Source organism: Vipera ursinii, assembly GCF_947247035.1.
Source record: "Vipera ursinii genome assembly, chromosome: 1".
In the NCBI taxonomy this organism is placed as follows: domain Eukaryota; kingdom Metazoa; phylum Chordata; class Lepidosauria; order Squamata; family Viperidae; genus Vipera; species Vipera ursinii.
Window position 1 is genome coordinate 11,842,089 of NC_139512.1, and position 19,118 is coordinate 11,861,206.

Genomic DNA, 19,118 nt, shown 5'->3' on the forward strand with positions numbered 1-19,118 from the left:
AAGAAATTCAATTGTGAAAAAAGTAAGGTTCTACATTTAGGCAGGAAAACTCAAATGCACAGGTATAGTATAGGTGGTACATTGATCAATAGTAGTAACTGTGAGAGGGATCTCGGAGTCCTAGTGGACAATCACTTAAATATGAGCCAGCCGTGTGCTGCAGCTGCCAAAAAAGCCAACACAGTGCTAGGCTGCATTAACAGAGGGATAGAATCAAGATCAAGTGAAGTACTAATACCACTTTACAATGCTTTGGTAAGGCCACACCTGGAATACTGCATCCAGTTTTGGTCACCACGATGTAAAAAAGATGTCGAGACTCTAGAAAGGGTACAGAGAAGAGCAACAAAGATGATTAGGGGACTGGAGGCTAAAACATATAGGGAACGGTTGCTGGAATTGGGTATGTGTAGTTTAATGAAGAGAAGGACGAGGGGTGACATGATAGCAGTGTTCCGATATCTCAGGGGCTGCCCCAAAGAAGAGGGAGTCAAGCTATTCTCCAAAGCACCTGAAGGCAGGACAAGAAGCAACGGATGGAAACTAGTCAAGGAGAGAAGCAACCTAGAACTAAGGAGAAACTTCCTGACAGTCAGAACAATTAACCAGTGGAACCACCTGCCTCCAGAAGCTGTAAATGCTCCAACACTGGAGGTTTTTAAGATGGTCCCACTTGCAACCAATTGTCAAGAGAGAGGGAGAGAGAAAGAGGGAGGCAGAGAGAGATTGACTGATTTTGCTTCTGTTTGATGCTGTGTGTCTACAGTCTTGGCACATCGCCTGTTTTGATCAAAACTGAACAAAGAGACTCAGAATTGCTTGCCCACAGATGCTATTTTCTAAAAGCAGACACAGCTTTTTTTTTTAATCTTACACCCGAGTTGTCGAGAAACGGGCGTATCGAACCGTGATCCGTTCTGTTCTTGCCTCCTTTGACGCCTCTTTCACATACGACCCGCAGGTTGAATCATTTTAGGGGGTGTGTTTGTGGGCTTCAAACTTTTCCACGCTTCAAGAACCCACTAGAATAATATATAGTGAAAGAAGCGAAGCTGTAGGGCTTGAAAACTGGCTGAGTTCCCCTGGAGCTCCATCAAGGTTGGGGGGAAAAAAAAAATCTGGAGGCTTGACTAGATGATCTCTTAGGTCCCTCCGACTTCATTATTTCAGTGCTCCAAGTGTTGATTTGGCTGTTGTTGTTTTTCTATACTCTGGCCTGGCCAGGAATGGTTGGTATGGATTTCATTTGCAATTGATAATTGTAAACATATTTAAATAAATCCTGCTTAATACAGATAGCCTTTGACTTACAACCTTTCATTTAGTGGCTGTTCAAAGTTACAACCACATGGAAAAAAGGGACTTAGGACCAGTTTTCAAACTTACCACTGGGGCAGCATCCCCGTGGTCACATGATCCAAATTCGGAAGCTTGGCAACTGATTCATATTTATGATGGTAGCGGGGTCCCGGGACCACGTGATCCCCTTTGGCAACTGTCTGACAAAGTCCATGGGGAAATCAGATTCACTTAACAACCGGGTTACTAATTTATCAGTTGCAGTGATTTGCTTAACAACTGTGGCAAGAAAGGTGGCAAAAAAATGCGGCAAAAACTCACTTAACAAGTCTTAAGCTTAGCAGCAGAAATTTTGGGCTCAATTGTCGTACGCTGAGGACTACCTGTACAATAAGCAGACCCACGCGTTGTTGAATTTGTGGTGATTGTGCGTTCTTTTTTACGCAGACCGGCAAGGAATAGCTTCGGTGGCTCAATTTGTGGTGATTTTTTGCCAGGCTGCTGGTCAGTGATGTTTTATGAAAGTACGCTTATTTTTTCAGCTAATTTTATTCTGCTAAGTGAGATTTCCTCCCTCTCTCTCTCTCTCTCTGGAGCCTTTGGGCTGTGATGGAGTTGTCGATTTTTCGCATCTCCGGGGACCAATTGTGGGAGTGACAATCCCAGCTGATCAGGGTGGGATCAGCAATTTAGGGAGGGCTGCATTGCATGCGATGGTAATGGGTCATGAGCGAAACTTTGGATGATAAATAGGTCCTACACAGTGGAGTAATTGGGTGGCGGCCAGTTAGGGTGGCTCTGGCAGGACTTTCTAAGTGAGGGAAGACGATGGAAAAACTGAGGCCGAGAGAATGACTTTGGGCCTCGTCCTGTGGCCAAACTGCATTCTATCCATTTACTATTTTATTGTATTTTATTATATTTTATTATTTTTATGTTACTGTGTTTCATTATTTTATTTTATTATTTATTTTATTATTTTATTTTATTTTATTTTTTATTTTGTTTTGTTTTGTTTTATTATTTTTGTGTTTCATTATTTTATTATTTCATTTCATTATTTTATTTTATTTCATCTTATTTTATTCCATTCTATTATTTTATTATTTTACAGGCAATCCTCGATTTACAACAGTTCATTCAGGGACCATTCAAAGTTACAAGGGCGTTGAAAAAAAAGCCACTTTTGACTGTTTTTCACATTTTATTTTATTATTTTTATGTATTTCATTATTTTATTTTATATTTTTATGTTATTGTTTCATTATTTTATTTTATTTTATTATTTATTTTGTTTTGTTTTATTTATTTTATTATATTTATTTTATTATGATTTTTATCTTACTGTGTTTCAGTATTTTATTTTATTATTTCATTCCGTTAGTTTATTTCATTTTATTTTATTCCATTCTATTATTTTATTATTTTACAGGCAGTCCTCGACTTACAACAGTTCATTTAGTGAAGTTACAAGGCCGTTGGGGGAAAAAGCCACTTTTTACCATTTGACACATTTTATTTCATTATTTTATTTCATTATTTATTTTATTTTATTATTTAATTTAATTTTTATTTTATTTTATTATCATTTTTATCTTATTGTGTTTCATGATTTTACTTTATTATTTCATTTCATCATTTTATTTCATTTTATTTTATCCCATTCTATTGCTTTATTATTTTACAGGCGGTCCTCGACTTACAACAGTTCATTTAGTAACCGTTTGAAGTTACAAGGGCGTTGGGGGGAAAAAGCCACTTTTGACCATTTTTCACATTTTTTTACAACCGTTGTAGCCTCCATAAGGTCACGTGATAAAAATGCAGCAAGCTTGGCAATTAACTCGTATTTATAACGGTCGCAGCATCTGGGGGTGGGGGCTCGTGCGATCCCCTTTTCGCGACTTTGCTTGTCAGAAAGTCAAGGGGAGGGGAGCCGGATTCACATAGCGACCGTTGTTACTAACTTAACAACTGCAGTTGATTCACTTAACAGTTGTGGCAAGAAAGGTCGCGAAATACGGCAAACTTGGAACAGTTGTAAGACTATCTGTATTTTTTTAAAAAAAAAAACTATTTAAGAATCTGAGGCTCAGAAAAACCTCCTTAAAAGCAGACGCAGCTGGATTAAAACCTCTTTTTTAATGCCAATTTTTTTGCTGGTGGACTTTGGGTGCCAGAAAGAAGGCCGGGCAGCCGATAACTGGAGTGGGAAGCCACTTCTGAGAAAAGTGCCACAGATGTGGGAGGTTTGGTTTTATATTTGGAAAAACTGAGTCAAGACACAGCTGTGCTGTTCGAGGAAACTGACTCCCCTGTGCAAAAATGTGAATATGTATATATATATATATATATATACACACAGAGAGAAACATATATATCAGAATCTCCTATCTACATGTGAGAACGGAGTCAGGGAAGGTGAAGATCCCTTTACGACTTGCACTGGTGTCTTATTGCTGAGCTGTTTTTTCATCTCCCAGGCTGCAAGATTTGTATGTTTTCGCATCTCTGCTTTTATGCTGGGTTTTCGTGATTGTTAGCCAGGCGGAGTCGTGAACCCCGGGCTCCGTATCAATGGAGGCATTCAACAAAGAAGTGTGGGTTGGTGTGGTGTGGTGTTGTGTTGAGTCGAAAAGGGAGGGCGATTTAGCTGAGGTCAGAAAGAAAGGGTTAGAAATTTTGGAGCTGGGACGGGCGCGCTCCTCGGGATGTTTTCTCAAGGTGGAAAAAGTAAGAATTTTAGCTAAAGGCATAGATTGAAGCGGGGGGGACGGGGACGATGGGAGGTGGGGACTGTGCCCCATTGCCTGGCCCTCTTTGCTGTCCTCTTTTGGCTTCTCTGCACCGGCCTGACCCCCAAACTCAAAAGGGGATCAAAAAGGCAGCTTCAGGGGTTTAACAGGGAGGATGTGTGTAGAAATATCGACCAGGGTGTCTCTGAGCATGTCTTGACTGGGTGCATGGTTGTTTTTTTAACAGCCCAGATTGGATTAAGGGTTGGAGGGTAATGGGAGGTGGAGAATCTGAGCAGTGGGGGCAGAGTGTGGGGCGAGCAGATTACTAGTAGGAGATGTGGTTGAATATGGGGTAGGATATGGCCGTTTGATCTGCCTTATCTGTGATGGTGTTGATCTGTTAATGCTGTCCCGGAGACATTGTGAGATGGAGGGAAGAAGGAGAGAAGGAGGAAAGAAATATAAAAGGAAAGAGGGAGGAAGAAAAGGAGATGAAGGAGGAAGGAAGGAAGGAGAGAAGGAAGGAAGAGGGAGGGAGGAGTGGAGGAGGCAAGGAGCTAGGAAGGAAGGGACGAGGAAGAGAAAGAGGGAAGGAGAGGGAAGTCAAGAAAGGAGAGGAAGGAGGAAGAAAAGGAGAGAAGGAAGGAGGGATGGAGAAGAAGGAGAGAAAGCAAGAAAGAGGAAACAAAAAAAAAGATAAAAAAGAGAGGAAGGATGGAAAGAGAGGAAGGGAGGGAGGAGGCAAAAGAGGAAGGAAGAGAAAAGAAAGATAAAAAGGAAAGAGAGACGGGACGGAAAGAGGAAAGATCCTGGCGGGATCCGGTTAGGGAAGATGCCAGAAGGAGCTGGCCGTCTCTGACTTTGTGGGTTTCTCACACACCTTCCCCTCCCTTGCGCTCCTTTCACAAGACCTTCCGACTCACAAACCGTCTCCTTTCTCTCTGCTGCAGGTTCTGACCCGGTTCCAGAAGACCTGTAAGCCCCGGTGAGGTGGGCGGGCGGCCCAGCCGAGGCCGGAGTCCCCTGTCCGGCCCTCAGCATGAATCCCAGTTCACCGGTGTTTCTGGTCGTCCCCATCGCCAGCCTCCTCTCCTGGCTGATGACCGGCTGTGCCACCGAAAGTAAGTCCTGGCACGGCACCCGCTCCCAATTTGGCAAAAGCCGGAGCTCGCGGGCATGTTTTTCCGGTCTGTCTTTAGCTCGCTTGGCATCTGGATGCAATAGCGGGGAAGACACTCTGCACAGGTTCAGAGGTGCTCTTGTCCTCTTCTTGAAGGAGACTCCTGAGAGGATTAGTGCTGAGGGGACAGCGAAGGGGCGTTCCCGAGAACTGCCTAAAAAAGAGGGTGCTCCTTTGCTCTCTGTGGCTCCAAATGGCAAGATTAGAACCCAGGACTGGGGAAGTAAAGGGGGGTAGTCCAGGGGTAGGCAACCTTGGCCCTTTTTTATGACCTGTGGACTTCAACTCCCAGAATTCCTGAGCCAGCATAGGGGAACTATGGCCCTTTCATGACTCGTGGACTTCAACTCCCAGAATTCCTGAGCCAGCATAGGGGAACTATGGCCCTTTCATGACTCGTGGACTTCAACTCCCAGAATTCCTGAGCCAGCCGTGCTGAGGGGAAAGGGAGAGGTTTCCAAGCTGAGCCAGGCTGGCTCAGGAATTCTGGGAGTTGAAGTCCATGCGTCATAAAGGAGCTAAGGTTGCCTACCCCTGGCCTAGGCCGCTTTATGACTGGTGGACTTCAACCCCCAGAATTCCTGAGCCAGCCATGCTGAGGGAAAAGGGAGAGGTTTCCAAGCTGAGCCAGGCTGGCTCAGGGATTCTGGGAGTTGAAGTCCACAAGTCACAAAAGAGCCAAGGTTGCCTACCCCTGGGCTAGGCCTAGGCCGCTTTATGACTGGTGGACTTCAACCCCCAGAATTCCTGAGCCAGCCGTGCTGAGGGGAAAGGGAGAGGTTTCCAAGCTGAGCCAGGCTGGCTCAGGGATTCTGGGAGTTGAAGTCCACGCGTCATAAAGGAGCTAAGGTTGCCTACCCCTGGGGTAGTCCTTGATTTACAAGCGTTTGTTTATGACCCTTTCCAAGTTACAGCTGCATTGAAAAAAGTGACTTCTTATCTTGGTTAGTTATGATTGATCTGGTGTGGGTAACCTACTTGAAAAGCTTTGCTAAGGGCCAGCATATCAATTTTTTAATGAAATAACAGTTAAATAACCCTTTAACAGTTTCCAAGTGTGGGGACTTCAAATCCCAGAATTCCCCAGCCAACAAGCTGGGAAATTCTGCCGGTTGGAGAATTCTGGGAGTTGGAAGTTAACACATCTGAAAATGGAAAAGGTTGAGAAACACCAATCTAAATTCTTCCTCCTCCATTTCTTTTCTTTTTTTTTCTTTTGTTTTCAAGGACTCTGTGTGTGTGTGTGTGTGTGTGTGTTTGTATACACCATTGGTCCTCGACTTACGACAGTTCATTTAGTGACCATTCAAAGTTACAACAGCACTGAAAAAAGGGACTCGTGGCCGTTTTTCAGCCTTACGACCGTTGCAGCATCCCTTTGGTCACGGGATCAAAATTCAGACACTCGGAAACTGACTCGTATTTATGACGGTTACAGTGTCCCGGGGTCATGTGATTCCCCTTTCGCGACAAGCAAATTCAGCGGGGAAAGCCAGATTCACTTAACAACCGTGTTCCTCATTTAACAACCAAAGTGATTCGCTTAACAAGTGTGGCAAGAAAAGTCGTAAAATGGGCAAAATTCACTTTTAACCGCTGTCTTGCTTAGCGGCAGAAATTTTGGGCTCAGTTGTGGTTGTAAATCGAGGACTACTATACAGTCAGCAAATATAAAAAAATTGGTTTATTGGATTACAGGTCCCTGTTTAATTGTTCCACCTGTCAGCTTTATGAGAGACAAATAAAGTTTATCTGTGCAGAGGGCTGTACCTTTTTACCACTAGAGTCAACAAACGATTTTTTTTCCAGGCTCCTAAATCATAAATCATAAAGTATTTAAAAGTTAAATGCCTTGAAATTTTGTTGCTTTGGTTTTAAAGTGGAGTTTATCCCTTAAGTCCTTCCATTTTGCACCCTCAATCCTGACCAAGGAGTTTACTTGAGGTTGCTTGCTACGCTGATATCTCAAAATATTAAGTGGCAAAGGCTTAAAATGGATTTTTTTTCCTCTCCTGCTGGCAGCTCAAAGTGTGAGATTGTGCCAGAAATTCTGTGCTTACTAAAAGTAGGGTTTTTGTTATTAAATTTAAAGACTCCCTCAGCTCCTAATGGCTACCTCAAATTATCCTTGTAGCTTTTACAATAAAAGCTTTTTCTGAGAATTTTTTTGGGTTTTCCTTTTCTTAGGAGATTCCTTGAGGAACTGTTTTCATTGTTGTGCGCTGCCCAGACTCACATTTTGTGAGATGGGCAGCCATATAAATTTGATAAAACAAATAAACCATCTCTGGGTGGTTTCCCATCCTAGTTGGATCCAACAGGATCCAACCCTGCCTAGCCTTTCCTGAGATCAGCCATGGTCAAGTAATTGCCACCCTGTTTTGAATTAATGTTTTGTTGGCATTAACAGAATAAAAGAGTGGGAAGGGACCTTGGAGGTCATCTAGTCCAACCCCCTGCTCAGGCAGGAAACCCTATACCATTTCAGACAAATGGCTGTCCAGTTTCTTCTTAAAAACTTCCAGTGTTGGAGCATTGATAGCTTCTGGAGGCAGGTGTTTCCACTGATTAATTGTTCTAAATGTCAGGAAATTCCTCCTTAGTTCCAGGTTGCTTCTCTCCTTGATTCGTTTCCATTCGTTGCTTCTTGTCCTCCCTTCAGGTGCTTTGCAGAATAGCTTGACTCCCTCTTCTTTGGGGCAGCCCCTGAGACATTGGAAGACTGCTATGATATCCCCCTTCATCCTTCTCTTCATTAAACTGGACATTCCCAATTCCAGCAACCGTTCCTTATACGTTTTAGTCTCCAGTCCCCTAATCATCTTTGTTGCTCTTCTCTGCCCTCTTTCTAGAGTCTCAACATCTTTTTTATTTATTTTTTTATTTTTTATTAAACTTATATACCGCCCTTCTCCCGTAGGACTCAGGGCGGTTCACAAGGTTTTTTTAAAACAATGCAACAAGTTACAAAAATTAAAAACAATTAAAATAATTACACTGACCTTGAAATATAACCCAATGACAATTAAAAATACAATTAAAACCCCAGTGAATACTCTCAGTCTAGGCCAGAAAGCTCGAAGAGCCAGGTCTTCAGGTCCCGGCGGAATGAGCGAATACTGCTATCATTTACATCGTGGTGACTAAAACTGGAGGCCGGATTCCAAGTGCGGCTTTACCGAGGCCTTGTAAAGCGGTATTAACACTTCACGCGATCTTGATTCTATCCCTCTGTTAAGGCAGCCCAGCACTGTGTTGGCTTTTTTGGCAGCTGCAGCACACGGCTGGCTCCTATTGAAGTGATTGTCCACTAGGACTCCGAGATCCCTCCTTTTTAAGGGATTGTCCACTAGGACTCTCACAATTACTATTGTTGAGCCAGGTACCCACCTATACTGTACTTGTGCATTTGGTTTCTTCTTTTTTCACCCCGAAGGGATCTTGGACACTTTCTAGTGTAACCCCCTGCTCAAGCAGAAGACTTATACCATTTCAGACAAAACAGTATTTTATTATCTTCTAACAAGTTGGGCGTGTATCTTGGCAACCACATAGAGCACATAGATTTTCCCCAGCGACAGGGTTTCTCAACCGGGGCAACATCAAAGAGGCGTCCCAGAATTCCCCAGCCGCCAATTTACTAAGGAAAGTTCCGCAGCCATTAGTTTGCAATTGGGTTAAAAGCGTCTGAAGAAAAATAAACAGCAGAGGTCCAAGCTTCACTTCGGCACGAACCAGTCCCTCGCTTCGCAGCACCATTTTCTTGGCCAAAGTCTCCAGAATAACAGAGTTGGAAGGGGCCTCGGAGGTCTTGTGGTCCAACCCCCTCGAGGAAGCAGAAAACCCGATACCATTTCAGACAAATATCGGTCCAATCTCTTCTTCAAATCCTCCAGTGATGGAGTGCCCACAACTTCTGGAGGCAGGTTGTTCCACTGGTTAATTGTTCTGGAAGGGAGGGACAAAGAGAGGAAGAAGGGAGGAAGGCGAGAAGGAGAGGAGAAGAGGATGGAGAGAAGGAGGGAGGGTGGATGGAAGGAAGGGAGGGAGGGAGAAAGGAAAGGAGAGGAGGATGGATTGTGGATGGAGGGAAGGAAGAAGAGGGAGGGAAGGAAGGAGGAAGGCAAGAAGGAAGAAGGAGAGAAGAGGATGGAGAGAAGGATGGATGGAAGGGAGGGAGGAAGGGAAGGAGTGCATGGATTATGGATAGAGGGAAGGAAGAAAGGGAGGGAGGAGAGGGGGAAGAAAGGAGGAAGGAGAGGAGAATAGGATGGAGAGAAGGAAGGATGGGAGGGAGGGAGAAAGGAAAGGAGAGGAGGATGGATTATGGATGAAAGGAAGGAAGAAGAGGGAGGGAAGGAGGGAGGAAGAAGGAGAGAAGAGGATGGAGAGAAGGAGGGATGGAAGGGAGGGAGAAAGGGAAGGAGTGCATGGATTATGGATAGAGGGAAGGAAGAAAGGGAGGGAGGAGAGGGGGAAGAGAGGAGGAAGGAGAGGAGAAGAGGATGGAGAGAAGGAAGGATGGAAGGGAGGGAGAAAGGAAAGGAGAGGAGGATGGATTATGGATGAAAGGAAGGAAGAAGAGGGAGGGAAGGAGGGAGGAAGGAAGAAGGAGAGAAGAGGATGGAGAGAAAGAGGGATGGAAGGGAGGGAGAAAGGAAAGGAGTGCATGGATTATGGATAGAGGGAAGGAAGAAAGGGAGGGAGGAGAGGGGGAAGAAAGGAGGAAGGAGAGGAGAAGAGGATGGAGAGAAGGAGTAAGGAAGGATGGATGGAAGGAAGGGAGGGAGGGAGGAAAGGAGAAGAGGATGGATTATGGATGGAGGGAAGGGAGGGAGGGAGCGAGGAGAGGAGGAAGAAGAAGGTAGGAAGGAAAGAAGGAAGTGATGGGAAGGAAGATATTTGATCAGGAAGAGAGGAAGGAAGGAAGCATTTATTTCCAAATATATATATATATATATCCATGCGAATAAAATATGAATATACAGTTTTGCAGCCAGTCCTCCAACCTTCTCCCCAATAGACTCCAAAGGAAAAATTGCAAGGATTGGGGACGGAGCAAGAGAAGAAGGAGAGGGAAAGAGAGCTGTGACCTGCCATTGGAATAATTTATTATCCTTTGAAGTTGTAAAGGAAATCTCCATGGCTGGAGGGCCACGAGTTTCTAAGAGTTTGGAAACAGGTTAGCCGAGGATGGTGGCGGCTGTTAGGATTGTTATTATTGCATTTTCTGCATGATTAAGGAAAGCAGCATTTAGCGTCTGCCCCTCCCCCCCCCCGCCCTACTTTCTACATAAAACTTCCATTTCTTACTTAAAAGTTCTTCGTTGGGAAACTGGGGGAAATGGCTGTCCAATCTCTTCTTAAAAAGGTCCAGGGATGGAGCACCTTTATCTTCTGGAGGCAGGTTGTTCCACTGGTTAATTGTTCGGTTGTTAAGTGAATCTGGCTTTCTCCCCCCCCCCTTGACTTTGCTTGTCAGAAGGTCGCAAAAGGGGATCGCGTGACACACACAAACACACCCGGGAACACGGAAAACCGTCATAAATAGGAGTCGGTTGCCAAGCGTCTGAATTTTGATCATGTGAACATGGGGATGCTGCAACGGTCGAATGTGTGGAAAATGGTCGTAAGTCACCTTCTTTCAGTGCCATTCTAACTTCAAATGGACCCTAAGTGAATGGTTATAAATCGAGGCTCAGCCGTACCTTGCCCGTTGCCAAGTGGCAGAATTTTCATTATGTGACTGGGGATGTTGAAACGGTTGTAAGTATGAGGACTAGATAGAATAGAAATAAGAATAGAATAGAATAGAATAGAATAGAATAGAATTTGGAATGAAAGAATAGAATGGAATGGAATAGAATAGAATAGAATAGAATAGAATAGAATGGAATGGAATGGAATAGAATAGAATAGAATAGAATAGAATAGAATAGAATAGAATAGAATAGAATAGAATAGAATAGAATAGAATAGAATAGAATAGAATAGAATAGAATAGAATAGAATAGAATAGAATAGAATAGAATAGAATAGAATAGAATAGAATAGGAGCTGGAAGGGACCTTGGAGGTCTTCTAGTCCAGCCCCCTGATCAAGCAGGAGAACCTACACCATCTCAGACAGGTGATTGTCTAGTCTCTTCTTAAAGATCTCCAGTGATGGAGCACCCACGATTTCTGGAGGCAATTTCTGTTCCACTGGTTGACGGTCCTCACTGTCAGGAAGTTTCTCCTTAAATCCAGGTTGCTTCTCTCTTTGATCAGTTTCCAACCCTTGTTTCTCGTCCTTCCCTCTGGTGCTTTGGAGAACAACCTGGCCCCCCTCTGCCTTGTGGAAGCCCCTCAGATACTGGAATACGGCTATCATGTCTCCCCCATTTCTTCTTTTCTTTAGACTAGCCAAACCCAAGTCCTGCAGCTGTTCTTCTTATGTTTTGGTCTCCAGGCCTTTGTTCATCTTAGTTGCTCTTCTCTGAATTTTTTCCAAACTCTCAACATCTTTTTTGTGATATGGTGACCAAAATTAGCTGCAGTATTCCAGGTGTGGCCTCACTGGGGTTTTATAAAACGGTAATATTACTTGGTGTGATCTTGATTCTCTGCCTCTGTTTATACAACCCAGGATTGTATTAGCTTTTTTGGCTGCTACTGCACACGGCTGGCTCATGCTCAAATGATCGTCCACTAGGACTCCAAGGTCCCTCTCACAGTTACTAGTTTTAAGCCAAGTCTTGCCCAGTCTGTATAAGTCACTTTTTTTGTGTGTCTGTGTGCCATTGTAATTTTGAACGAGCACCGATCGAAAGTTTGTAAGTCGAGGAGGGCAAAGAAAGCAGATTTGGGGTGACAGTTGGTTTCATGAAATAACTAGAGAAAGAAAGAAAAAATCTGCTTTTTCGGCAAACTTGTCAGTTGGAAAAGGTGCTAACAGCTTCCTCCGCATTTTGGGGCCGACCCAAATTTGACACGACTCTCCTCCTACGAGGAGACAAGGAGATCAGGAGTGACTGTGTGGGTAATCTCAGTGCATGTGAGAATGCGAAGGACGTAAGGGGGAAAAAACAACTCCAGAAAGTGAGATTTTCAGGTCTGAAAATCAGCTGTCAGGGGCAGCTCAGCCTAGACTGGGGGGGGGCGATGTTTGCCAGGAAAGGCCTGGAAATCATGGCTGGCTTTTAACTGAATCAATCGCTCAGACTCAGAGGGTGGCCGGAATAAGAGGGGAAGATGGGAAGAGGATCCCCATTTGCTGCTTTGCATCTTGTTGAGGGAAAGTGGAAGGGAAATGAAAGGAATAAGGAATATGGCCCCAGTGAGGGAGGTTGAAAGGGGGGCGGGTCTGGAAACCTGGCTTTTTGTCCAGGTGAAGGTGGGGGCGTGGGGGCTCTTAGAGGTTTCAGTAATTGGCAAAGATGGTTGCCATCTGCAAACCCTCTGCTTTCCTCCGTGTCTCACGGATTTTACTGTTACACATCAGAGTCTAAATAGATGGCTAGCTAGGGAGGGAGGGAGGGAGGGAGGAAGTGGAGAGGAGAAGGAGGGGAAGGGAAGGAGGGAGAGAGGAAACACGAGGGGGAGAAGAAAGGAAGAGGGAGGGAGCAAGGAAGGAAGGAAAGAAGAGGGTGGAGAGGAGAAGGAAGGAAAGGAGGGAGGGAGGGAGGAAACAGGAGGGAGAGAAGAAAGGAAGAGGGAGGGAATGTGGGTGGGAGGGAGGAAGGAAGAGGGTGGAGAGAACAGAAGGAGGGAGAGAAGAAAAGGAGGGAGGGAGAGAGCAAGGAAAGAAGAGGGTGGAGAGGAGAAGGAAGGGAAGGAGGAAGAGAGGAAACGGGGAGAAGAAAGGAAGAGGGAGGGAGCAAGGAAGGAAGGAAGGAAGGAAAGAAGAGGGTGGAGAGGAGAAGGAAGGAAAGGAGGGAGGGAGGGAGGAAACAGGACGGAGAGAAGAAAGGAAGAGGGAGGGAATGTGGGTGGGAGGGAGGGAGGAAGGAAGAGGGTGGAGAGAACAAGGAGGGAGAGAAGAAAAGAAGAGGGAGGGAGAGAGCAAGGAAAGAAGAGGGTGGAGAGGAGAAGGAAGGGAAGGAGGGAGGGAGGAAAGAGGACGGAGAGAAGAAAGGAAGAGGAAGGAAGGGGAGAGAGGTGATGGAAGGGAAGGGGGAGAGAGGAAACAGGAGGGAGAGAAGAAAGGAAGAGGGAGGGAATGTGGGTGGGAGGGAGGAAGGAAGAGGGTGGAGAGAACAGAAGGAGGGAGAGAAGGAAATAAGAGGGAGGGAGAGAGCAAGGAAAGAAGAGGGTGGAGAGGAGAAGGAAGGGAAGGAGGAAGAGAGGAAACGGGGAGAAGAAAGGAAGAGGGAGGAAGGAAGGAAGGAAGGAAAGAAGAGGGTGGAGAGGAGAAGGAAGGAAAGGAGGGAGGGAGGGAGGAAACAGGATGGAGAGAAGAAAGGAAGAGGGAGGGAATGTGGGTGGGAGGGAGGAAGGAAGAGGGTGGAGAGAACAGAAGGAGGGAGAGAAGGAAATAAGAGGGAGGGAGAGAGCAAGGAAAGAAGAGGGTGGAGAGGAGAAGGAAGGGAAGGAGGAAGAGAGGAAATGGGGAGAAGAAAGGAAGAGGGAGGAAGGAAGGAAGGAAAGAAGAGGGTGGAGAGGAGAAGGAAGGAAAGGAGGGAGGGAGGGAGGAAACAGGATGGAGAGAAGAAAGGAAGAGGGAGGGAATGTGGGTGGGAGGGAGGAAGGAAGGAAGAGGGTGGAGAGAAGAGAAGGAGGGAGAGAGGAAACACAAGGGAGAGAAGGAAAGAAGAGGGAGGGAGAGAGCAAGAAAAGAAGAGGGTGGAGAGGAGAAGGAAGGGAAGGAGGGAGGAAACAGGACGGAGAGAAGGAGGGAGGGAGGAATGTGGGTGGGAGCGAGGAAGGAAGGAAGGAAGAGGGTGGAGAGGAGAAGGAAGGGAAGGAGGGAGGAAACAGGACGGAGAGAAGGAGGTAGGGAGGAATGTGGGTGGGAGCGAGGAAGGAAGGAAGGAAGGAAGAGGGTGGAGAGGAGAAGGAAGGGAAGGAGGGAGGAAACAGGATGGAGAGAAGGAGGGAGGGAATGTGGGTGGGAGCGAGGAAGGAAGGAAGAGGGTGGAGAGGAGAAGGAAGAGAAGGAGGGAAGAAACAGGAGGGAGAGAAGGAAGGGGGAGGGAGGAAGAAAGGGGGGAGAGAAGAAAGGAAGAGGGAGAGATTGTGGGAGGGAGGGAGGAAGGAAGGAAGAGGGTGGAGAGAAGAAGGAAAAGGGAGCGAGAAAGGAAGGAAGGAAGGGGTGGAGTGACGGAAGGGAAGGGAGGAGAGAGGAAACAGGAGGGAGAGAAGAGGGACGTAGGGAGGGAGGAAGAAAGAAAGAAAGAAGAGAGGGAGGGTGGGAAGGAAGGAAGGGGAGGAGAGGAGAGGGAGAAAAAGAAGGAGAGAGCGGAGAGCAGAGGAAAGAAAAGGAACAAAATCCCTCCTTGGCTTCCTTCAGAAAAAAAAGCAAAATGCTGTTTTCTGAGGGGGGAAAAACAAAGAAGACCAAGCGAAACTAAAGATGGAGAGGGCCATTGGGAAAATAAAAATAAAAATAAATGTAGCTTCTGTTTGGCCCGCTAGGACATCACCAGCCGGGGAGCTTTCGGCCTCTTTCTCCCCTCCGAGGGCTCCATCCCAGTCGGAGCCGGACCGTGCGCCAGGCCCTTTATGCGCTGAAGCCGCCTCTCCCGCCTGCGGGGAAAAAGCGCTGGCGGGCACGGCAAACAATTTATTCTTTCAAGCAGGGCCCGGGCAGCTGGGTGCCCCTCTGCCTCCTCCAGGAGCTAAAAGCAAATGGGGAAAAAAATAATCCTCGGGACAATGAAATGTCTGTTCGGAGGGGCTCTGAATAGCACAAAGGCTTGTAGCCATTTTCAAAGGGAGGGGGAAATAAATTGGCCTATTCTTCCCACCCGCCCCGTCCCTCCTCGGCCTCTCTCGGGGAAAACAGCCTGGCCACAGAAAAGCTCCCCTTGCAAATTTGCCGGGCCAAATGGTTGGAATTCGGCACTTAAATGCAGGCTGGGAGGGAGGAAAGAGGCTTGCTGAGTTCAAGGAAAAGCAGGAGAAATGTTTGGTGGCCTGCAGGGAGGGGAGGAATCCGCTTCTGCCTCCTGGGTTGCTGCAGAAACCTTGATTTTACCCCTCGGAACACACAACGAAGACTAGAAACTTTGTTCTTCAAGGTGAACCCGGTCAACTAACAACCACTTTGCTTAGCCCCAGAAATGTGGGTGTTTTTTCCCTTCTCCTTCCTTCCTTCCTTCCTTCCTTCCTTCCTTCCTTCCTTCCTTCCTTCCTTCTCCCACTTTTTCCTTCCTTCCCTCTCTTCCTCCCTCCCCATCCCTCACTTCTTCCTTCCTTCCTTCCCTCCCCATCCCTCCCTTCCTTCTCACTTTTTCCTTCCTTCCTTCCTTCCCCATCCCTCACTTCTTCCTTCCTTCCTTCCCTCCCCATCCCTCCCTTCCTTCTCACTTTTTCCTTCCTTCCTTCCTTCCTTCCTTCCTTCCCCATCCCTCCCTCTCTTCCTCCCTCCCCATCCCTCACTTCCTTCTTTCTTTCTTCCTTCCTTCCCTCCCTCCCTTCCTTCTCTCACTTCTTCCTTCCTTCCCTCTCTTCCTCCCTCCACATCCCTCCCTCCCTCCCTTCTTTCCTTCCTTCTCTGCCTCCCCATCCCTCCCTTCCTTTTCTCTCCCTTCCTTCCTTCCTTCCTTCCTTCCTTCCCCTGTTTTTCCTTCCCTCCCTTCCTCCCTCCCCATCCCTCACTTCTTTCTTCTTTCCCTCCCTCCCTCTCCTCCCCATCCCTTTCTTCCCTCTCTTTCTCCCTCCCCATCTCTCCCTCCCTTCTCCCACTTTTTCCTTCCTTCCTTCCTTCCTTCCTTCCTTCCTTCCTTCCTTCCTTCCTTCCTTCCCATCCCTCCCTTTTCTCATTTCTTTCTTCCTTCCCTTCCCATCCCCCCTTCCTTCTCCCACTTTTTCCTTACTTCTTTCCTTCCTTCCTTCCTTCCTTCCCTCCCTCCCTTCCCCCTCCTCTCCTCTTTAAATTCCTGAGGTTAAGAAACACTGATTTAGGCAACGCATCAGAGCTGTCATTCCAATTACAGATAGTCCTCGGCCTACAACCATTTCTTTAACAACCATTCAAAGCTATAATGGTCCCGAGAAAAAGGTGGCTTGCAACCAGTCCTCGCATTTACAACCTTCACAGTGTCCCTGCGGTCGTATGATCAGAATTCGGGCATTTGGCAACTGGCATATATTAATGACGGTAGGACCATTCCTAGGTCAGGTGATCAGCTCCCCAGCCGGCTTCCGACAAGCAAAATCAATGGGGGAAGCTTAACAGCTGTGTGCTTTACTTAATGACTGCATCACTTAGAGTGATGACTCCTCTGAACGCTTCCCCCCGGATACCTCTCCAGGTGTCAGCTGGGAGGGGGACGAACTAGTTCCGGGTGTGTCAGGAAGGGAGTGGGTCAACTTCTCTGAGCAGCCCTCTGAGAGGGAGTTGGTTCAAACACAGCTGCGGCCGGACAGCCCCGAGGCTTCAGGTGGGGAAAGCACGGAGCTGCAGCCGGTCAGTGTTGAGGAAGAGGAACTGCCTTCTGCACCTGAACCAAGAACACGTAGGGCAGAGAAAAGGCAGGAGCAGAGGAGGTCAGCCAGATTGCTCGTGAGGAGGCAGCTTCGCCCCTCTTGAAGGGCTGCACCAGAAGTTGGCCATTTAGCAGAGCAAACAGGTGGAGGCGATGCTGGGAATGGATTTGTTTTCTTGCTGTGTGTTCTTACCTTGAACTTTGGGTTGTGTCTCTTCAGCTGTTGCCTTCTTTGTCTGTGGACTGGCCATTGCCTTGGCAACTCGCTTTTGCCTAGTGGACTGGACTCGCCTTTGCCTTGAGGACTAGTAGCCCAGGGGTCTTCAAACTTGACCCTTTTATGACTCGTGGACTTCAACTCCCAGAATTCCTCAGCCAGGCACGCGTGCCTGGCTGAGGAATTCTGGGAGTTGAAGTCCACGAGTCATAAAAGGGCCAAGTTTGAAGACCCCTGGAGTAGCCTGTGGAACTCGTTGGGGTTGAGCCGGTGCCGGCTGTGTGTTTCTGTGTTCGGTGGGGGCAATTAGATTGCTTCCAGGACTGCAGGGGGGAAATCTCCGCCCTTTTCTCTCCTGAAATGTGTCCCCTGGATCTCATTTCCTTTGGTCAGGAGCTCCGATGCTTTAATTATAAACTTCCAGTAATAACATATTCTCACTCTGACCTCGGAATACAATATTTCCCTCGAGGCAAACTCCATTAATGGTGCCTCGGCCATAGAGTTCCGTCAGTTACCATAGAGACGTGGCTTGCGATTGCCTACTCAGAATCATAGAGCTGGGAGGGACCTTGGAGGTCTTCTAGTCCAACCCCCCCCTCCCCCCCTCCTTCACGGATGTCCTTTCAGCTTCCCAGCCAATCCTACTGCGCTGTACAGGTAGTCCTCGACCTACGAGCACAATTGAGTCCAACATTTCTGTTGGCGAGTGAGACGTTGGTGAAGTGAATTTCACCCCATTTTTATGACCTTGGTTGCCACAGCTGTTAAGTGAATCCCTGCAGTTGTTAGCTTAGGAAGACGGTTGTTAAGTGAACCTGGCTTCCCCATTGGCTTGTCGGAAAGTCGCAAAAGGGGATCACGTGACCCAGGGATGCTGCAACCGTCATAAATAGGAGTCAGTTACCCAGTGTCTGAATGTTGATCACATGACCATGGAGACGCTTGCAACAGTCACAAGTGTGAAAAATGGTCATAAGTTACTTTTTTCAGGGTCGTTATAACTTTGAACAGTCAACTAAACAAACTGCTGTAAGTCAAAGACTATCTGTAGTGGTGTCTCCCATCCAGCCAGCAACCAGAGTTACTCCTGCTTAGCTTTAGAAGCCCCAGCTAGGTGTCATTCAGTGCTGCCACCTGGTGGCTTACTCTGATCTTAACAATTCTCCTGTCTTAGCAGTTCCCAAGTGTAAGGAATAGAATAGAGTAGGGGTCTTCAAACTTGGCCACTTGAAGACTTGTGGACTTCAACTCCCAAACTTCCTCAGCCAACCCTGGCTGGCTGAGGAATTCTGGGAGTTGAAGTCCACAAGTCATCAAAGGGCCGAGTTTGAAGACCCCTGCTTGTGGACTTCAATTCCCAGAATTCCTCAGCCAGGCATGCTGGCTGAGGAATTTTGGGAGTTGAAGTCTGCAAGTCTTAAAGTGGCCAAGTTTGAAGACCCCCGGAATAGAGTATAGAATAGAATAGAATAGAATAGAATAGAATAGAATAGAATAGAATAGAATAGAATAGAATAGAATAGAATAGACAGAACAGAAAATGTAAAAATAATATAGAATAGAGTAGGGTAGAATAGAATAGAATAGAATAGAATAGAATAGAATAGAATAGAATAGAATAGAATAGAATAGAATAGAATAGAATAGAATAGAATAGAATAGAATAGAATAGAATAGACAGAGTTGGAAGGGACCTTGGAGATCTTCTAGTCCAACCCACCTGCTCAGGCATGAAACCCTATATCAGTTATAAGAGTTCTCTCCCAGATACTGTAGTCCTCAACCTACAAAGCCCAAAATTTCCATTGCTAAGCAAGACAGTTGTTCAATGAGTGGTGCTCCATTTTACGACCTTTTTGGACACGGAGGTTCAGTGAACTCCTGCAATTGTTAAGTCAATCTGGCTTCTCCCATTGACTTTGCTTGAGAAGGTGGACCACCTGGAGCCGAGGCCTTCCAACTTGGCCCTTTTATGACTGGCGGACTTCAACTCCCAGAATTCCTCAGCCAGGCAAGCTGGCTGAGGAATTCTGGGAGTTGAAGTCCGCCAGT

The 19,118-nt window shown here is 46.6% G+C and overlaps 1 protein-coding gene across 1 annotated transcript in view; it reads left to right on the forward strand.

Annotated features, from left to right (window-relative positions):
* PTPRS (protein tyrosine phosphatase receptor type S) overlaps positions 1–19,118 on the forward strand; it is a 256,467-nt gene that overhangs the window by 35,927 nt on the left and 201,422 nt on the right. Inside the window, 1 exon segment of the mRNA XM_083365216.1 lies at positions 4,713–5,158. Coding sequence (XP_083221342.1) covers positions 5,077–5,158 — 82 coding nt within the window. The 5' untranslated portion in view covers positions 4,713–5,076.